Here is a 19,068-nt window from a genome sequence, read left to right as displayed (position 1 = left end):
GTCTGTGTGTTTGTGTGTGTTTCTCTTTTCATGAGGTGGGTCTGGGGCCAGGAACTGAAAAGCCACCACTGGTGTCACTCTTTCTGTCTGGATTATGTTATGCCAAGCTGTCTGCATGTCCTACATCCCTGGCATATCTGTTGAGCTGCGACTTTAATAGGACAGCTGTAAGTTTTTCCTTTTCCTTGACCTTCTCGCAGACTTAAGGCAGACACAGACTTTTTTGGCAAACCAGCTCTTTGATTGACCTGCTATTCAGAAGACGACAGTCAGTTAGACCTTTTTTTTAAATTCAGTATTACATTGATCAAGATGCCTCTAGAAGACAAACATAAATCAGCTTATCCTGTCACGGAGCTTTGATTCAGGAGCCAGTTTCTCAAGACGTTATTGTATTTTTATGAGTGTACATGGAAAGTTTTACATCTTGTTTTAGTCACACAACCATCAGCCAAAAAATACTTTTAAACCGCCCTTTACAGACAACTTAAAACTGTCAGGTCTAGAGAACTGTACTGGTTTTAGCTGTTCCACTAACCGCAAAGTGCTCCTTTTAAGACCCTGCACCACAGAGCCAAAACTGATGTTAAAAGGCTTCTGACAATAATATTTAATCAGTGTTTTCTACTAATATTTTCCTAAGACCCAGGTTGACTCTATTTAACAACTGTGCTGACATTAAACTTGCAAATGTTATTCTGAGGGTATGGTCTGAGAAATAATAAGAGATATTTCATTGTATTTACATTTTTATAGCTGTGGGGTCAAAAGAAAATTATTTTGTCATCCTCGTCTAGCCTACAGAGAGCTAAGTCTAGCCTGGCCCTAACCAACTATCCTAAGCCAATCATACAGGCAGACCCGGTCCAGCAACCTCCTGACAGGCAAGCCTTCATGTCGTGCCAAGTGAGTAAAGCAAGCCAGGGACAGCTTGCTGCTTACAAGCGTCCTGGAATTTTCCAGTGTTTTCATATGTTCTGGAAAATAAAAGGATGCCATGTCAAGTGTCCCAGCTAGCAGCCGAGTGACAGAGCTGGTTCAAAGAACTGTTTTGCTAGTTGTGTGTAGGAGAGCCTGAAGCTTAAACTGAGCTGACTACTAGAAAACTAATAAGGGTAACAAGGCTCTATGACACACATGGTACTGCCAGCAAATAAATCTACTTGGCAAATTTAGATTCTTTTTTCCAGTAAGGACAAGAAGATCGAGTAGCAGAAGTTGAGAAAATCTGAAAAATGATTAGAGGAAATAGCCAGAAAAAGAAAGAGAGGGGGCAGTGAGATTGATAAGATTTCATTCGTCGTGTATTTAGGGTTGCGCCGACAAGGCGTCACCCACAGAAGACTGCCATTAGGATGAGCTGGCATTCACAGAGGCATGTCTCAATAGTTGAAATCTACATCTTGAACTGATAATTAGAAAAAAATGACGTGCATCCAAAAAGGTTCTTGTGAAATTACGAAAACACAAGAAAAGTGGATGAAAAAAATGACTCATTCTATGTCTCAAACAACTTTGCGTGCATGTATTTGTGTTTATGTGTAATAAACTAACGCATGTGTGAGCCTGCATGCTCAGTGCTGAGAAAAGTGGATGTGAGGGGAACTCTGACGCAAGATGACGTCTCAGTTATGCAGAAATTTCAACATATCACACTTGCAATGGGGGCAAACACAGTAACATACAGCATGGCCTAGAAAATATCTCTAAAGGTTATAAAATTCTCAATGAATCCATGTGACTGTGTCCACTGTGTCTCAGTAATGAAAAACAATACTATATCTTATTTTTACTTTGCTCTATGTGGGAGGCCAATACTAGATAACAAGGTTTGTATCTAGTTGTATGAAAGTTGTATGAAATTGAACAATGGAATTAACAGCTTCTCAGATTACCTCAAATAACCTTGCTTTCTTCCGTCTTGAGTGTGACATACACCCACATTGTGGTCACTGCACTACCATCACGCTGTCACTCAGGAAGGTGGGCTCATTGTCCGTAAGATGCTCACTTGGTTATCAACTCAAGAATCAACTGCTAACCTGTGAGGGAATTTACTCTTTTACTATCATAGGCACATGGGACGATTACAACAAGTTGGCTACACTTTCACCTTGTGGCAGTTGGCAGACAAACCGACTAACTAACAACGTTTTTATGCTGACTATGATGTGAACCATCTCAAGTCAAAAGACATTTACAATCATTTTTACTTAATATGTTTCAGACTTGGAAGGAAGGAAGGTACTTCAACATCAATTCAATCCAGTAAGGGCCACAGAGGCCCTAACCAATTTCATCATAAACGTCAAACAAAGTACTGTAACAACCCACTAAGAGGACAAAAGAGAGAATAATATTTTTATGCTCTACAAAGGTCTTAAACAAATGTATTGAGCACTTCAATGGCTGCCATCTATAGACCTGCTGAACCTTGACTTATTTGTTTATTTGTTCATTTTAAAAGGCATTTTTGCCTTTTTATCACATCTGAGTATTGTCTATAGGAGACAGACAGGAACAATGGCAGAGATAGAGGTATGGTACGACATGCAACAAAGGTCCCTGACTAAAATCAAGCTGGTGACCTTCTGATTACATAGTATGCATCTTAACTATCAAGCTACAGGACACCCCCTGATTTATGTGTGATGTTCTTATCATACACGCACACACTGAGTGAGAGGCAGGAACACACTAGACAGGTCAGGTCAGGCCAGGCCAGGCTATCACAGGCTAAACACACAGACTGACAAACACATTCACACCTAAAGGCAAATTTTAGAGCCATGTAACCTGCAACTCTTTGGACTGTGGCATGAAACCAGAGCGCTGCACACGAGGAGAATGCACAACAGATTCAAACAGAGGACACTGCTAACCACTGTGGTGCTATTCCACCTTTAATCCAATACAACAACCCTGTAAGAAATCCTACCTTCGCAAAGCTTCTCGTATTTTGATTGATTTGAGACTGTATCAACGAGGTGTTGATTTAACTCTATGACTATTTTGGATGCTGTAGTCTGAATGGTGTTTCTAGTGGGCAAAAAAAAGCCCAAAGTGATCAGTTTTAAGTACATGGAGAGAGTCACTGTGGCTAGATGGATGGCTATTTGACTTTTGTACATACAGTCTTGAATGAAAAGCTAAGTGGAATTTTCCCATTTAACCATCACTGTAGTTGACCACTGATGCGTACAAGCTGAAATCACCAGTTAACAGTAAAACTAGATGATCCGTGACACCTATGCTCTGACATCTTCATCCTACTGCAGCAACTGTCCTGCTTTCTGTATACTGTCAGACCTGACAGATTTACTGCGTCTTGTGTCCTGCATCTAAGGAGCATGAATTGTTTCTGACGGCCAGCAATAATTAGCTACAAAACCACCCTGTTATAAGGTCCTTTCACCCAGCACCACACTGAGTTATTACACTGTTGCAGTTCTAATTGCTTCCGATGTGTGACACAATTACCATAATGCTTTAAATTATTGCAGGCATAGCTTGATATTGCTAAAGATAACAAGGTGGTAAGCTTTGATTTCTCTTTGCAGCATTTTCTCCACTACTCATAGTCAGTCCACCCCCCATTCTCTCACTCATCCTCTCCATCATTGTTCATTCACTTCCCGTAAGCTGCACGCCTAGGTCATACTTGAGGTTTAACGCAATACCAGGAAACTGACAACATGTGCCCACCAAAAGGCTGCCCTGCTGTGCCCCTAACCTTAAAAGACAGGTTCACAATTTTTCAATTTTGTTCATAAAACAATAGTCAGGAATGAGACTATTTAGAAGAAAACCCCGCTAACATCTGTCAGCCAGTGAAAGCCTCAGATTGAGCTTCAGATAAATCTCTCCTAAAATACACTTTGTGAGGACATTTTGGCCGCCATCACTTACACTGAAAGCGAATCAGGAGGGCGTCTCTAAAAATCCAGAATGAAAAGGAGGAATGATTACAACAAGCAAAACCTCTTTCAGTGTTCATATAGGAACCTGACTATTTTAAAGATTAAGACTTGAACAATTGTGAACCTATTCTTCAAGGGTGTGGAACATATTTTGTGACATAATATGGTAAATACACTGATAATGATACTTATGCATGGACTACAAATGCTGTGGACGGAGACACCTCAGTCAGCTTCCTGCAGAGAAACTAACAGAGGCTACAACAGGATCATCCGTAGCCTGAGCTAATGTTCATCCATGCAGTTAACTAAAAAAAAATAAATAAATAAATAAATGTTGCTTAAAGCATAAGCTGCTTGAAACCACCAATTGTGTAATTTCTCAAATTTCTGTGAGGGAAGAAACGCTGACATGGTGAAATTCACCAACTTAAGCAGACATTCAGTGAAAATGAGCTCAGCAAGCCTTGCACGAATAAAGTCATTATGCGTGATATGAGCTGCAATTCCACCAACACGGTGTAGTCTAGTGAATGATAAATAAAAAATGCAGTTCTATTGAACAATGAGCATATTCAATAGCCATCCAGAAAACAGACAAGAGTGCTATTTAGACTGAGAAGATATCAGGTTCTAGCACTTACTGGAAGACAGCTAGGAGTGAGGCAGACAATCATTTGTCATAGCTCCTGGCTGGGAATGAGAGCCTAAAAGGAGCACCGGGTGACTGACTGGCAACTCTGGCCTGCCAGCAAAGAAAATCACAGCCTGACTTGCTGACTGACTAAAGACCAGCTTTCAACAATGAGCCCAAATCCTTAGCCTGGGTTACCTAAAGAAGGACAAACAAACTAAGCCTAGTCTTACTCTAAAACAAATTTTAATGGAGATTTGTACTGGAACATGTCATTAGTCGAGCATGTGGCTCAGTCCTTCTCTAGGAAACCAGCCTTTATAAGCACTAAAAAAAGAAAAGAGATTAATTTAAGAACTATTTTCATTTTACACAGTTTAGGTCTGTCATCTGCCACTAATTTTTCTGAACTTTTAATGTTATTTTAATAACAAATCAATTTCAAAGTAGACCAGACAGACAATAGAGAATAAAGGAGAAGCACAGACCTGCTTTCATTAGTGTGAACACAGTGTAATTATACGGAAGTACTTTCAAAATTCATTCAAGGAAGTTAAAATTAAAAACACAGCCTTAAGTGGGAAACAAACTAATGCTTACGAGTCTTATCTAAAGTTTCCCTGATAAGGACAATAAAAAATCTTCACACAAGCAGCTTTCAGTTAGTCACAATACCTCATCTAACAGTTTTCAATTATTGATCCCGACACCAAAAATAAAATGAGTTTTCAACAAAATAACAGCAGGTCTTAAAAACAACTGATTTGACTCAGCGTAATATATACAAAAAAGAAGCAAACAGTACCAGTACCTTGGGAAGCGGTCGTCCCAGCTGTGAATACAATTTAGTCCAGAACTGCATGAGAGACATGGGTCCAAACGCTGCAGTATGGGGGGGCAAAATACACACACACATACACTCCTGCTTCACCTTGAATCCCTGAATGCGATAGCCTCTTCCATGTGTTGGTCAAAGTGGTGGTATTCACCTTACAGCTGGTGCGCTTCCACCCAATAGTGGACTCTCACTAGCTCTTTCACAGTTCCTCTCTGGGTCAACACACACATCTGCCTCTACCGCAGGTATGCTCTGGGCAACAAGCTCACGCATACAAACTCTGTGTTACTCTTACGGATAGAGACACAGGCAAGTCTAAAACATGCTTCCTGCTTCGCCAGGGCAGTCAGGTATTTGCATAGAGGGCTTAGTCATAGTGATTGTGGACTAGTTCCTCAGAGCTCAAAAAGGTGGTTGGAGAGCGAGTGAGAGAGCAGAGGAGGGGAGGGGAGGGGAGAGGTGGGGAGAAGAGGGAGGGAGGAGGGAGGAGCTTTCAGGAAATGATGCTTTTGTTGGTAAGTGACTAGAGTTACTGGCAGTCGGGCCCATTTTACTGTACATGGTGTAACTCAACCGCATTTGTAGTGTAAACAGTATTGCGCTCTGGACCTGGCTGCTCCTCACACCCCGCTGCTTACCGCTATGTTTAATGGGCCTAGGCCACTATTTAATGATTATTATATTTAGAGACTGACTCCCTGCCTTGCTGCCTGTCTTACTTTATACTCTGCTCTTTATCTTTCTATTTGTCTCTACAGGCTCAATTTTAAGGCAGCTGTTCTAGTAATGACTACTGATTAATACAGTGAAAGCAAATAAGTTTTCTAATTAATTTCCTTATATCTGCAGCTCTGTTGTGTTAATCAGCATTAAAAGAGATTGGACATCAACATTCACAGTTTTCACATGGACCTCCATTACAGGCCAGGAATGTATTAACAGATCAAATCTGCCTATTCAAAAGGGTCTTTCAGGCATCAGACAGTACTTCTATCTGTACACAATTACACAAATACCTCATCATAAATGGTCAATCCCGCTTACTGGAACTAGGGGCACGATTGTTAAAAAAAATATATTCTGGGAATCTGATGGCAAATGGGTCATTTCAACAAATCTAAGCTTCTGATCAAAGACAGTGTTGTAACATTAGTTTATCTGAAGACAATGTTAACTGCTTAAGAGCCAGACATAAATAGGGAAATTGTGGTATTTATGAACAGAAATAATGTGATTTACCTCCTTCACAAGTGGATTGGAGTGCACACCCAGATTACAGGAATATGTGATATCAAGCCAGCATGGCAAGGTACTGTAATGTCCATCTCTGCTGGACCAAAGGGGAGTCAGACTCTCAGAGACGGAGTGGCGCCTGTCCATGGTGTCATCATTGTATGAGTGGGAATCCTCTGAATAATGTTTGTGTTTGTGTGTGTGTGTGTGTGTGTGTGTGTGTGTGTGTTAGTGGGACATAGATGGTCATTAGGGAGGAATGAATCATTGATGAGCTTCTTTTAAACACTCAAATACACAAAACAGACACACCTTATTGCATCACAGCCTAAACAAGGAAGGATCCATGCCTGACAACCCTAACCCTGAGTGCAAAGTTTACAGGTACTTCAAGATGAATTCTCATAGTCCCATGCACATGTGTTTTGAAAAAGTTTGATGACAATCATAACCACACACGAGCAGAATTTGACATTGTTTAGATTTCAGCCATTCTGGTTGACATTTCCAGGTCTGATTTTGATTCCAGTTCGCACTGAGTCTTGGTTCTATTTTCACTTCAGCTGGAGATGCTGGCATCAGTTTATCCTGAGCTGTTATGATTACAGCTGCATACATCAAAAATTGCATTACGGTAGCTGTAACCATGCTGCAGGAAATGATTTGTCGTGTTAGATGAACTTCCTCTGCTGCATGAAAAGGTTTTTGCACAGTTACTGTATTTAGCTGTATCACGACTAATATGTTTTGTTTTAAACACAATACACGTGCACTGACACGTTGTGTGACAAGCACTGTCAACAAAAGTGCAGTAGGTTTAAACTTAGCTTTTAGGCTAATATATATATTATATATATATAAGATATTATAAATAGAATATCTTTTTAACAAATACTGGACAGATAGTGGTTGAACTACCCAAAGCTGATCTCAAACTAAAGTGGATCAGGTGGAGAACACACTCCTCAAGGAAAACAGCGCACTAATTAACAACCTTTAAGTTCCTCCTGTAAACTAGGCCATCCAAATGACAAAGTGTTAGAGCGTCTTACAAGGAAGTATATGAGAAATATCAACTGATTTATATCGTGATTGGCTGACTGCAAGAAAGTCAAGAAAAACAAGATAAACTTCAGTGCCAGGAAAATAAACCGAGGCAGACGTTGAGTTGATCATTATGATTTCAGGATTTACTTCAAGTACTGCAGCTTCAAAGTGAAGTCAACATTTTTTAGAATTATATCAACTTCACATTTCTAGATGTTTTGTGCACATTTTTTTATAAAGATTTATTTCAAATTCAGCATGCCACATTTAATATCTGTCAGCTACAGGGTCCCTGGAGGTGCAAAGGTTCAAAAGTAAATTGGATTGGAATGTAAACCCTGGAATCAGTGGACCTTATGCAGCACGCCTCTGTGGTTTGTATTGTTCAACTCAGCTTGAGACTAATTGGGGTCTTTCTGTGTGGAGAGGCATGTTCTTCTTGTGCCCACGTGGGTGCTCTGGGATTTTCTCTCTCAGTTTAAATACATAAAACAGTATTTAAGGGATATAGTCCCTCTGTCACCTTATATCTAGCTGGTCTAAGGGCACTGAATAATGGTAACCTATTGCTCCTTAAAGTCAAGATGGGTTAAAAACCTATTCAAGGCTTAGGGTACAACTTATTTGGCAAATAAAGGGAGTCTGATTCTCCCAAAAGCAATACTGAGAAGAGCTGTAAAAGCAGACTTTGTGCACATGAACTCTTCCTAGAAGTGTACTGTGCAGTATGTGTGTGTAATAGTGAGAGGAACCGCACCGCGAGGATGAACGAGAGTATGCAGCAAGAGACTAAGGGTGTGAATATGCCTAAACGTGCCTTAGTGTGTCTACATGTATACGTACAGTATATGTAAATACGAAGTATACAGTAGGTGTGTTAATGTGTGCGCTCTCACAGTGCTGTTCACTTCTTGAGGTTAGCCAGAGTGGTTAGTGAATGAGTTCTGTTTTTTTGTCTTCCAGTAAGTCTTGTTTTCATTCTGATGCTCTGCCTAAACGTTCACGTACTTTAGATCCACAAATGACCCAGCCTTAGCTTATACAGGTATGCACGTGTCACTGCGGTAAAGAGTACAATTCTCCTTCCAACCACAGTGACCGAGTTTGAGATACAATTTCTTTTAAAGCTCAGTAGTGCTATTTTCTTAGTATTAGTAGCATATTGTCCAGGTTAGAGTTCCTTTTTTAAATTGATTTGGGATGTGTGTGCACAATCAGTAATAGCTTATCAGAGTTATTTTTACAAGAGATAAATGCTTGTACAGACTTATAGATTTATGTAGATCAGTAAATATGATGATGCCTCAATTTGTTTTTTGTTTTTTCAAAGTTTCCACACTATCATAGTTTAGTAACTCCTGGGAAGGAATCTGATATACAGGTGTCATTTCTGGAGAAGTTTCCTGGAAAGGACAGTGCAATTTGCATACAAAGCAAACAACTGTTCATTGTTCATATTCGTTTAACCTGTAAAATATAGATACCTATAAAATAAAAAAAATTACAAAATCTAGATAAATGAATGTGACTTAAGTTAGTGAACATCATGGTGGATGTTTATATTATAACATAATGGGACAGTTTTCATCAACTTCAGCCAGATCACTGTACAGTGAATGTATACACTGCAGTTGTTAGCTCTTGATATATCTAAATTAACTAATATTCTAAGAAGGATATAAACACAGGATCTAACACAAACAAACATTTGGCTCTTGTTTTCAAGTTACCAGCAATCTAGAGAAAGACTTCCTGTTCACATGCTCAAACAGTGTGCTTCTTTGTAATATGAGGATATTCCAACAGAGCTATGGTGAACTGCATAAACAAACTGTAACACTGTGGGAAGACATGCAAACCAAAAGAGATTTCACTAATGACTCTACAGCTGTAACTGAAACAGGGAAATGTCAGATAAACATGGCAGTCACCTGACAGACTACACAGTCACATCAACAATTCCACCCAGTCACGTAAGCCTAAATAACTTCTATATTCATGGATCAGCAGTGCAAACAAAACAAGAAATCCTGCTTTCTGATTGTGGGCCGATAGAGGGGAAAATGGGCATGGTCAGATTGCCATGGTGACGGGGGGGGGGAAGGAAAAGGGGGTGGAGAGTGTGAGGTGGCAGATTAGTCATGATGACCCCGTGACTTACATTTTCTCTGCATGCCTCACATGGCAGGGAGGGTCCAAAACCAGAAAAGACAGCTGAGAAAGCACAACACAAGCACAAAACGTCTCTCTCACTCACAAAAGCAACATAACATTCCACGTCCCCACTGCCAGGAAACCAAACTTGCTTGTGAACGCACCAAAAAGGAAGGAGCTCGTTTAAACTTAACCACTTAAAATGACATCTTTGAAGCCATACTCCTGTCTACTTGATATGTAGACAGATGTGTAAATCCAAATTAGGAACTCTCGCAATGACTTGTAAGGAGGAGAGGTATAGCCAGTCATGCTAACACGGGCAGATGGAAAACTAGGGAAACCCCACGTGAATCACAAAATCCATGCAAGCAAAACAACACACGTAATTAGGATAACATATGATTTTCTTGTGTATAAAGGCCTTCAGATATCTTCTGTTCTTGAAATCCCCCTGCCTAAAATACTACTACAAAACATTTTCATATAACTTTTTACGATATAGCTCTGAAACTCATCCACACACCTAGATACAAACATGAAGTGAAACTCTTGTAGTATTTCTGTCTACTTGTGCTTCCTTTGAAGCAACAATAAGATTTCTACTAGCGGGGGTTGACAAAGTGCAACAAAATCTGCATATACAAATAGGTCTAATAAAGGCTCTCAATGTACACCAAACGTTAGCAAACCACTAATACCCCATGACCTTTTAAACTGAGGGTGACTGTTTTAGAAATTGTGTTAGCAAGTGTTCCCGTGCCAGCCACATAATATTGTGCACCTGTAAAGACCTAATTTAATTTGGCAAAACCTTGCTCTACATCCAATTGAATGAAGTGTAAAAATATAGCCCAGAGCTGTAAGAAAAAAGAAATAAGTTTTCTCATAATTTTGCTCCCAATTCACTGGGTTTCATTATCCAGTGAAGTGTTTTTATTTATAGAAAATAAACTATACACTGTAAGGTTTCTGTTAGTGGTAAATTTAATACTGTAGGGTGCAATTTCAGTTCTGTTTTCAATTTAAAAAGGGTCAACTCACCGTACGTACAAAAATATATATTTTTTCCACTAACTCCTACTGATGTATAGCTATGCAGATAGCAGTAGCTTCTGTTTTATCTGCTGGGATTTTGAGATATTTGTCTCTGAGGTGAATGGAATTTCATTTGTGAAGCTCAAAGCACAGAAAAAATTCAATGGGAACTTGTCTTTCCACAAAACTATGCCTAGGAGACATTGGATAAACCACAGACCTGCCTGTCAACAGTTTTCATTAGAACTATTGTTAGTGTTGTTTAAATTTACGACTTCTCTTTGAACAAGAAATACATGAGGAAACATGTGGAGACATAAAACACAGGTCAATAGCAGTTTAAATAAAATAAGATATAATAACTGCCATCACACCTTAGCACTGGGGCGCTTATTATTTACTGCTTTGGCCTTGTGTTGAACCAAGAAAAACTGATAGCTATGCCCTTTCTACCATCAGACAGGCTAATTATGAGGGGGATGCTACCAGTCTGCTTGGTAACCCATGACTGCCCTTCTTTAAAACTCATCATCATAGCATATTTTTAATATGGTTTCATAATGACACTCATCACCTCAACCCACATAGGCGTCAGATTAGAAACTCACTGGTCTGTGTCATTACAATTGCCTCCTATTCATATGATTCTAACTATAAGGAATTGGCTGGATGGACACAAGAGTGCAGAGAAATAGAAAATGCAAATGATGGCTAGTAACCATGTGGAATGGTGAGGTAAATATATAATATATACGAGTAAGTAGACATCCTGAAACGAATGTCCTAGTCTTATAGTTGTATTTGCCCAGGTTGGGGATTATCCCAAAGAAACTAAAATTATTCTCAAGAACACTTTGTGTACTCATTCCAAGCAGGGCTAAAAATGACAAAAGATTCTGGGTTTATCCAACTGTGATTTCTGAAGATGCGGTGCATAAGTGTGGAAGAGTGTTAAATTACAATATCCTATTAATGGCAGGCCTCAACAGGAATGGGGCAGGTACTGCTGTAGTTGTCTAGACAACACAGGCCTTTAATCAGGCTGCTCTATGGTAAATTAAGCCAAGCTGAACACACATGAAAGACAGGATAAAAGAAGTGGGTGGGAAGCATGGTCCTTCCCTATGACAAGCAAGTAACCGAGGGACAGATCTTTGAGTAGATATGGGCGTTTTCATACTGGCTCTTGTAGGTGCTTCAATTTGTCAGTGTTACTTATGCAAAATATAAACATGCCGACATGTGAGGCAGTTACGTGAAACAAACCTGGGGGAAATCTCCATTCCTAGGGAGGTTGAGGTTGGGAAAGTCCATATCCTGGAATCCAGGGTAAATGTCCATGTGCACATCCGGAGTGGTGGTGGTAGTGCTGCTGTTCAAGTGGTATTGCCTGGAGGGAAAAGAATACGCTTAGTTAATTTAGTTATTTGTTTAACTGCTACTTATCTAAGTGAAACTGACACTTGCCGTTTCTTTGCCCTTATACAGTTACCCAAATATACACTGTACAGCTGCCAAGTACAACCAAAGCCTTCCAATTCTGCGCAATAAGCAGCTCCAGTAGAGAAATGAAAGTGGCACTAAAAAGCATCTCATGTGATCAAGCGGTCAAGTGGGACAAGTCAGAATGGAGGATGTTGTTTTCTTAAGATGGTAATATTAGCAATATAATACTTAAATACAATGATTTAACGCTATACTACTCATTTCGTCATGCAATTCCAACACATCATGCAAACTTACCAGATGAGAACACTTTTGGTTTCGTTTTGCTGACGCCATATTTAATTACTGACTGACGCCATTGAGTAAAGCTATTTGCTCTTGAATCTTTCGAAATAAGTGTCTACATCTGCATCCAGGTGTTTAAAGCAAACTAAATAACAATTTCAACTGTCAAAATACAAGAAGGATAAGGCAAAAAGAGTTTGAAGTTTGAATAGGGGAGGGGAGAGAGAGAGAGGGCAAAGTCTACAGAAAGTCAAGGAAAGTATATTGAGAACAGCTCCTACCCGCTTTGAAGATCAAAAGTCTGGCTTTCATTAACACCAACCATTCTCCATTAGCCCAGTCATAATCAGTCAGACACAGGTCCACAGACTATGTATTCCCGACATGAGATATTTCCAGTTTCTTGATGAGCGCAAGTCATCATAACGCAATAACTAATGTACTGATAGAGGTGGACGCACACTCAAAACAAAAGCAAAACTAAACCTGTGTGGAGGTGGAAGTGTAACTGTACCATCCCATGTTCCTCTTATCCAATCATGTGCCAGGGCTCAGGCTCAGAGGGATTGAGCTTGGCCAAAGCTATTCACAGGATTTGGCTCTGTGTCCTCAACCACGGGCCAGGGATCAGTGAGACTGATTGATTTAAGTTCAAAACACAACAAGAGGATGAAAGGGCCAGTCTATGAAAAACATGGTTCCTGTGATTTTTTTTTATTTGTTGAATTTTTGAACAACACGCAGAAAAAAAAATCAATATTTAACTGTGTTCATTTTCAAATTCAAAGTATCTGTTTTCAAAGTTGCTTTTATTCGGGTTTGTACTGCTACAAAAGTGATCACAAATGCACAAATGTTTGTTTAAAAAATAAAAAATCTAACTTTTTATGATATTTGTATGGTTCACTTTTCAACAATCAAGCAAATAAATAATTCAATGTGGCAATAAACTTTAAGCCTACACATTGGGGGGCGGAATGATCTATTGTAGTCGCGATGTGCACCTTAATCAGAATAAAATGGTAATGAGATCATACTGGTAACGAATCTGTTTATTTCTCAGAAAGATCGTGTGCTGTGAATGGTAACAATCATCTGCGCTGGAAATCCCCTTCCTGGCCCTTCATCCAACACTGATATGACAGTGATATTATTACAGCAGAAGTCTTGGCAGGCCGGCATCAGCTGCTTTCCAACAACACAAAGCTGGTTAGGGGCTCTCAGCCAAAGGAGCTGATTGACTTACTGTTTGTGTACATGTAGCCTTCCCATACTACCTAACCTGTAACTGTGTACAGATAATCATTTCAGCCATGTTATTGTTTAACAGTCTCTTATTTGAACTTTAAAAAAACCACACTGGCCAAGCGGTGTGTGTGTGTGTTCTTTACACCATATATTAGCAGGGACAATACATAAATGTAGGACTTGAACAGGATACAGATTTACTTGGAAAGATAAACTTACTATTATTATCTTATTAAAGCCAAATTCTACTAAAATACACACCTTTTATTTATTGGTGACGATAACAACAGTAAGAAAATTAAGAAGTGCCCAATTTGTAGGACAGGATTTCTTTCATTGTTTTATATAGAGTTAGTCCATTAGAATCTAATATATTTATTTAATATAAAAACTTCAAAATTATCAAATCATTAGATAATTTTGAGGTTTTAACCCAGTTTTAAAGGCTGTGAAAGTTTACCTTTCTTATGGTTTAGAAAGTCTCCACCACTGACAACTCATAACGTTTTTATATTATATAAATATATAGAAATATGGAATATCTTGTTCTTGTGTTTAAGTAAGCAGCAGGACTATACCAAACTTTCTGTAATTTAAACAGCTTTCATTAAAGGACAATGGTTATGTAAAATTCACTGTGAGGAAACATTACCCCATCAGAATGATAACCAACAGTATAATGTTACTTCCATTGAAAGCCAGATGTTTATCAAAGACGCCCCGAGACTACACAATAACGAACTGCTCAGATTCCTTGGAAATACTCTTCCTTACAACTGGCACAATCATACAATGTAACTCTCATGGTATCAACAGCGTGCAATAACTGAACTTTGAGTTATAGCACTGGGAAACACTCCAGTCTGGCTGCAGGCAGTACCAACAGTGAATACACTGCAAGAAAAACGATAAGGATATCTAAAAGATCACCTCTATTCACTGTCTCATTGGATCAAAAAGAAAACGGTAAAATAAAGAGGCTGTTTGTTTTTACAGCAAATCTCTTTGAAATGTAGTCTATAATGAGGAAGTAGTGTTCAGTATAAAGCAATCTAATGTAGTGCTATTTCACAGACCCATGTTGACCTTAAATACTGCACACGATTTGGGTCTTCAAGATTGATAACTTAAGAGTTTGTCACAGACAATTAGAAATAAACAAGGCATAAAAATAGAAGATGATAAGTGTTCTGTTTCTTATTTTTCCGCTGTACACAAACACCCAGACTCAGCTGTGTGGAACAGACCTAACCACATACTACCACAAACTGTGACTGCTTTTAGCTGAAAAGATTCAAAACAGTGGGCCTTATTTTCCCTCTTAAATTGACTGAATTAGAGAATAACAGGAAACCCAACATATGGTAGGTAGTTGATCAACATCATAATCAGCATAGAACTTTTCACTGCATTACATCTTTTTTTATTTTTTTTAGAATGAGGCCTATGTGTAGCAATCAAATACAACCTATGCGTATCAGAGTTCCTAATATATTCTTATTCAGTTCTGTAGTCCTCTAACAAATGCTGCCAGTGTGAAGCTTAAAATCGAAAAATGTTAACACTATGGACTCACAGTGAGCTTTGTGAACCCAATGCACAGTGGGACTAGCAGTTAAGTGCACATGCCCAATGTGTCAGTGACATGCCAATACTTTTTTGGTAATTTGGTGGCCTTTGAGGTTATTAATGAAGAGACGAAGTGCCAAGTTTGACTCTCACATAAGAGGTGTCTGTGGTTATTTTACAACCGTCTGGTGCTGGTTACACAAAATTTAACCAGCAGATCTACTATGCATGATTGTGGCTTGACAATGCACATTATCATTTAGAGACTGAGAACTAAACAGATACCTGCTGTCTTCAGATGGTTGGAAATAAAGTAACTACGGTAAAGGAAAGACCAACAGATAAAAGACATGGATGTCAACCACTCATTAATCTTTATTCTGTCTTGCTGGCAACAATGCCATAATAGCAATAAAACTGTATCCTATTTTTTGTGTTTTATCAGCTGGTTGAAAAACATAGAATGAAAGTGCACCAACACCAAAACAGAGCACTATGTCAGGCCTTATTAAGCTTTTTCCAAAACTCTTCATTAATCTAATCTAACTCTACACTCACATAGAATTAGCAATATATCAGACCCAAAACCTTAATATAAAGACAGAGTGACCCCATGTAAAAAAAAACAAGGTTGAGAAACTAACTTGTATCATTCAGCACACCAACTGATACAGAGAGAGAAGAATTAACACCCTCTTGACAGTCTCAACAAAAACTGAACAACATATAAACAACATTTACAATAAACATTACTTTTCAGAAGAAAATATCCTGTACAGCTATTGTATTAGACTGCATTACCTTGTACAGGAGTCGCTGTTATGACGTTGCTGCTCACTCTACAGAGTCTCAGTGACGTCATTATCTCTACTCATAATAATAGTTTCTGCTGTGCTGAGGTGAGTGATGCACGTCAGTTAGTGCATCAGTCTGTGCAATCAGGGCAATGGCCCATTCACATTTTTTACCCCCTGATGGTTTGTGATCTATTCACTCCTCTGTTTGTTCTCAATGGCCATGTGAGCAGACAACTACGGGCTTTCAGGTCCGATCAATTACATCCTGACCGTGCAGCACAAGTCAATCACACTAAGCAGCAGCCTGCTCTGTAGCCTGTAGATCATGGAAGAAAAGAGGAGTGAATACAGGATCATGTGAAAAAGAGCCTGACTGAACCGAGTGAAGAAAACAGGATGAGGAAGAGGTGCAAATGCTGGAGCTTTAAGACCTCCGTCTTGTTTCCTTAAACTGGTTATAAAGAGTGACCTCTTTCTCTTGATGATTAGAGTCCTTGTTCTTTGCTAAAAGAACATCTGCTTGGTCACTCTCGGACAAAACATGTACTGAAAAAGAATTATGTTGGATTTACAACACAATAATGAAGATGATATTAAATCTCACCAATTTCCTTAACCACAGAAACATGACACATTAAGATTCTGATCATGATCACAATCATAATGTGTTTGTGGTTTGTGAGACAGAGTAGGAGATGGTCTAGTTAAACCATCTTGATGCCAGAAAATTCTACACTGAGTGAACCTGAAAACCACAGATTGTGCGCTCACGTCATCTGATGCTCGAACTTTCAAAGAAACACTGCACAGACAGCAATAACAAAACACGACCACTTGAGCAAACACTGCCTTAGTTGTGTTTAGTATGACACAGGTTTGGTGATGACTGACAATCAGTCATTGTAGAAGTTCCATCACAGATGAAATCTTCTTTTTAAAATAAGTAGTAACCCTAACCTGTGGGTCATCATAGCATCAAAATGATTCCACTATGAGATACTGATACGTAGTTATGCCCAATCTATATATGACCCATTCATACAAGACTGTTGTTACAGCTGTTATTTGCCATTATTAAATCAAATGTAAAGGTCAGACCAGTATACAAGCCCTGCTAAACTGAAACCATGTGAGACAACACATGTTTAACAATTCAGCTGCATGTTTCAACTACATTGAAAGTGAACTGCTTCTGCTCTGTTGACGTGGTGCTTACGGTACATGGCAGATGTAGACAAGAACAGCATTTGAATTACACACACACACACACAGGGCAGGAAAGACAAACACCTCCCATTTGGCGATGAGGTCATAAAAACAGAGCACAGTTGCAAGATGTTGAGATTACCCCCCCTAGTGAGGCTGAGACCAGGCCACCTGCTACAGGAAGTGAAGAAAGTCTGATAAAGGTGAAATCCCCAGTGACTTGAGCTGATGGTGTAGTGTCAAGTTGAAGGCGATGTATTGGCCTAATAGTGGTAATTAACTCTAGCTGTCAGGGATGCTAGCTGTACCAGGTGAGCTACCAGGGCGGCCCTGACAAAGAATTGTCTGAAACACTTTAAACTCAAAAGGATAACACTTTTACCATTAGAGCTGGCACAGCATTACAGTGTAGCCACATTTTTTATATTGCTGTTCATCACATTAGCACTAACCCACGCAGTTATACATGTATTCGAAAATTTGTGAATTTAAATATATATTTTTAGCTGTCTAAGGCAATAATGGATTAGTCACATATACACAGTATTATCTAAATATCCATAAGACACTCAACATAAACACCACACTCATACAAAATATAACTGTATAATACTTGAGTCCCAGGGCTGATGGGACATTTTGTTAGCTCATGTGTGAAACTCCTGTGGGTAGTTCAACGGTTTACAGCCTTCAATCTAAAGGCCACTGCCTACTGTAAGTAATAAACAGCATATTTGTAATGGAACATTTTCAGCCACCGCGTATGAACTAGTGCACTGTGCACTGTGCAGAAAGTTACTGTTTGCAAGGTATAGTCTAAAGTGTTTGCGAGTGTATTTGTGAGTTTGTATTAACTTACTGGTTTCCAGATTGCATAGGGCAGTGTATGCTGTATCCAGCCTGCTGAGGGTAGGGTCCCCAGGAACCAGAGGAGGCGTATATTGAACTCTAAAACAAAACAAAATGAAAATCTGTCATACTACAAAAAAAAACAGCATAGAAATATAACACTAAACCATGCAATAGAGCTTTCTCATAATATTAAAACCTTCCAGTGATGAATGTTGTGGCAAAAATACAGCAAACAATACTCATATCAAACTTTATTTGGTATCTTATTATCTTATATTTAGCACAAGAGAATGCCATCACCACCACAACACCAGTGCATTCTCCCATGTGCTATAGTATTAAACTATGTATAGGACATTCATATCAACATCAATCCACATCTTTGCACTACAGGGTCTATGGAACTACAAACTACATGTAAGTGATGATAGAGCGACTCTGACTCATCTAACTTTTTTCAGTGTAATAGTACTGGATTGTAAATGGACTGTTTAGCCAAATAAAGAAACCTATTTTGACCAATCATCTCTTCTGGGCAGATAGTTTCAGTTTCAATTAGCTGAGGTTTTGAGAATTTTTTTTGAAATTCTGTGGTAACTCCACTATGGAATTTGTGAAATTTTATTAGGTGGTGTTCAAGGACTATTGAGACAATTTCTTTGGAAGAGATTACTTCCTATTAAATTTGAAACTGGGTTTATCCAAATGTAATTTTTCAATAATGTAAACATTTCTCTATATAACAATTCACAATTCTGGAAAACTAATACCAGTCACTTCCTTTCTCATACATTTCTAGAC

At 38.9% G+C, this 19,068-nt stretch overlaps 1 protein-coding gene across 3 annotated transcripts in view; it reads right to left on the bottom strand.

Moving 5' to 3' along the window:
* si:ch73-63e15.2 (protein strawberry notch homolog 2) overlaps window positions 1-19,068 on the bottom strand; it is a 58,093-nt gene that overhangs the window by 24,179 nt on the left and 14,846 nt on the right. For 2 of the 3 annotated variants that reach the window (XM_035653434.1, XM_035653435.1), the window contains exons 3-4: window positions 18,275-18,363; window positions 12,131-12,254 (exon numbers count right to left, since the gene is read on the bottom strand). In XM_035653434.1, coding sequence (XP_035509327.1) covers window positions 12,131-12,254; window positions 18,275-18,363 — 213 coding nt within the window. Of the gene's footprint in view, window positions 1-5,365; window positions 5,758-12,130; window positions 12,255-18,274; window positions 18,364-19,068 lie in introns of those variants that run through there. The other variant, XM_035653436.1, reaches the window with a different exon arrangement.

Source organism: Morone saxatilis, unplaced genomic scaffold, assembly GCF_004916995.1.
Source record: "Morone saxatilis isolate NCDOM2014 unplaced genomic scaffold, NCSU_SB_2.0 Contig12, whole genome shotgun sequence".
Taxonomy (NCBI): Eukaryota; Metazoa; Chordata; class Actinopteri; family Moronidae; genus Morone; species Morone saxatilis.
The sequence above is the reverse complement of the archived record's forward strand: the minus strand, read 5'-3'. Positions and strand labels throughout refer to the sequence as shown.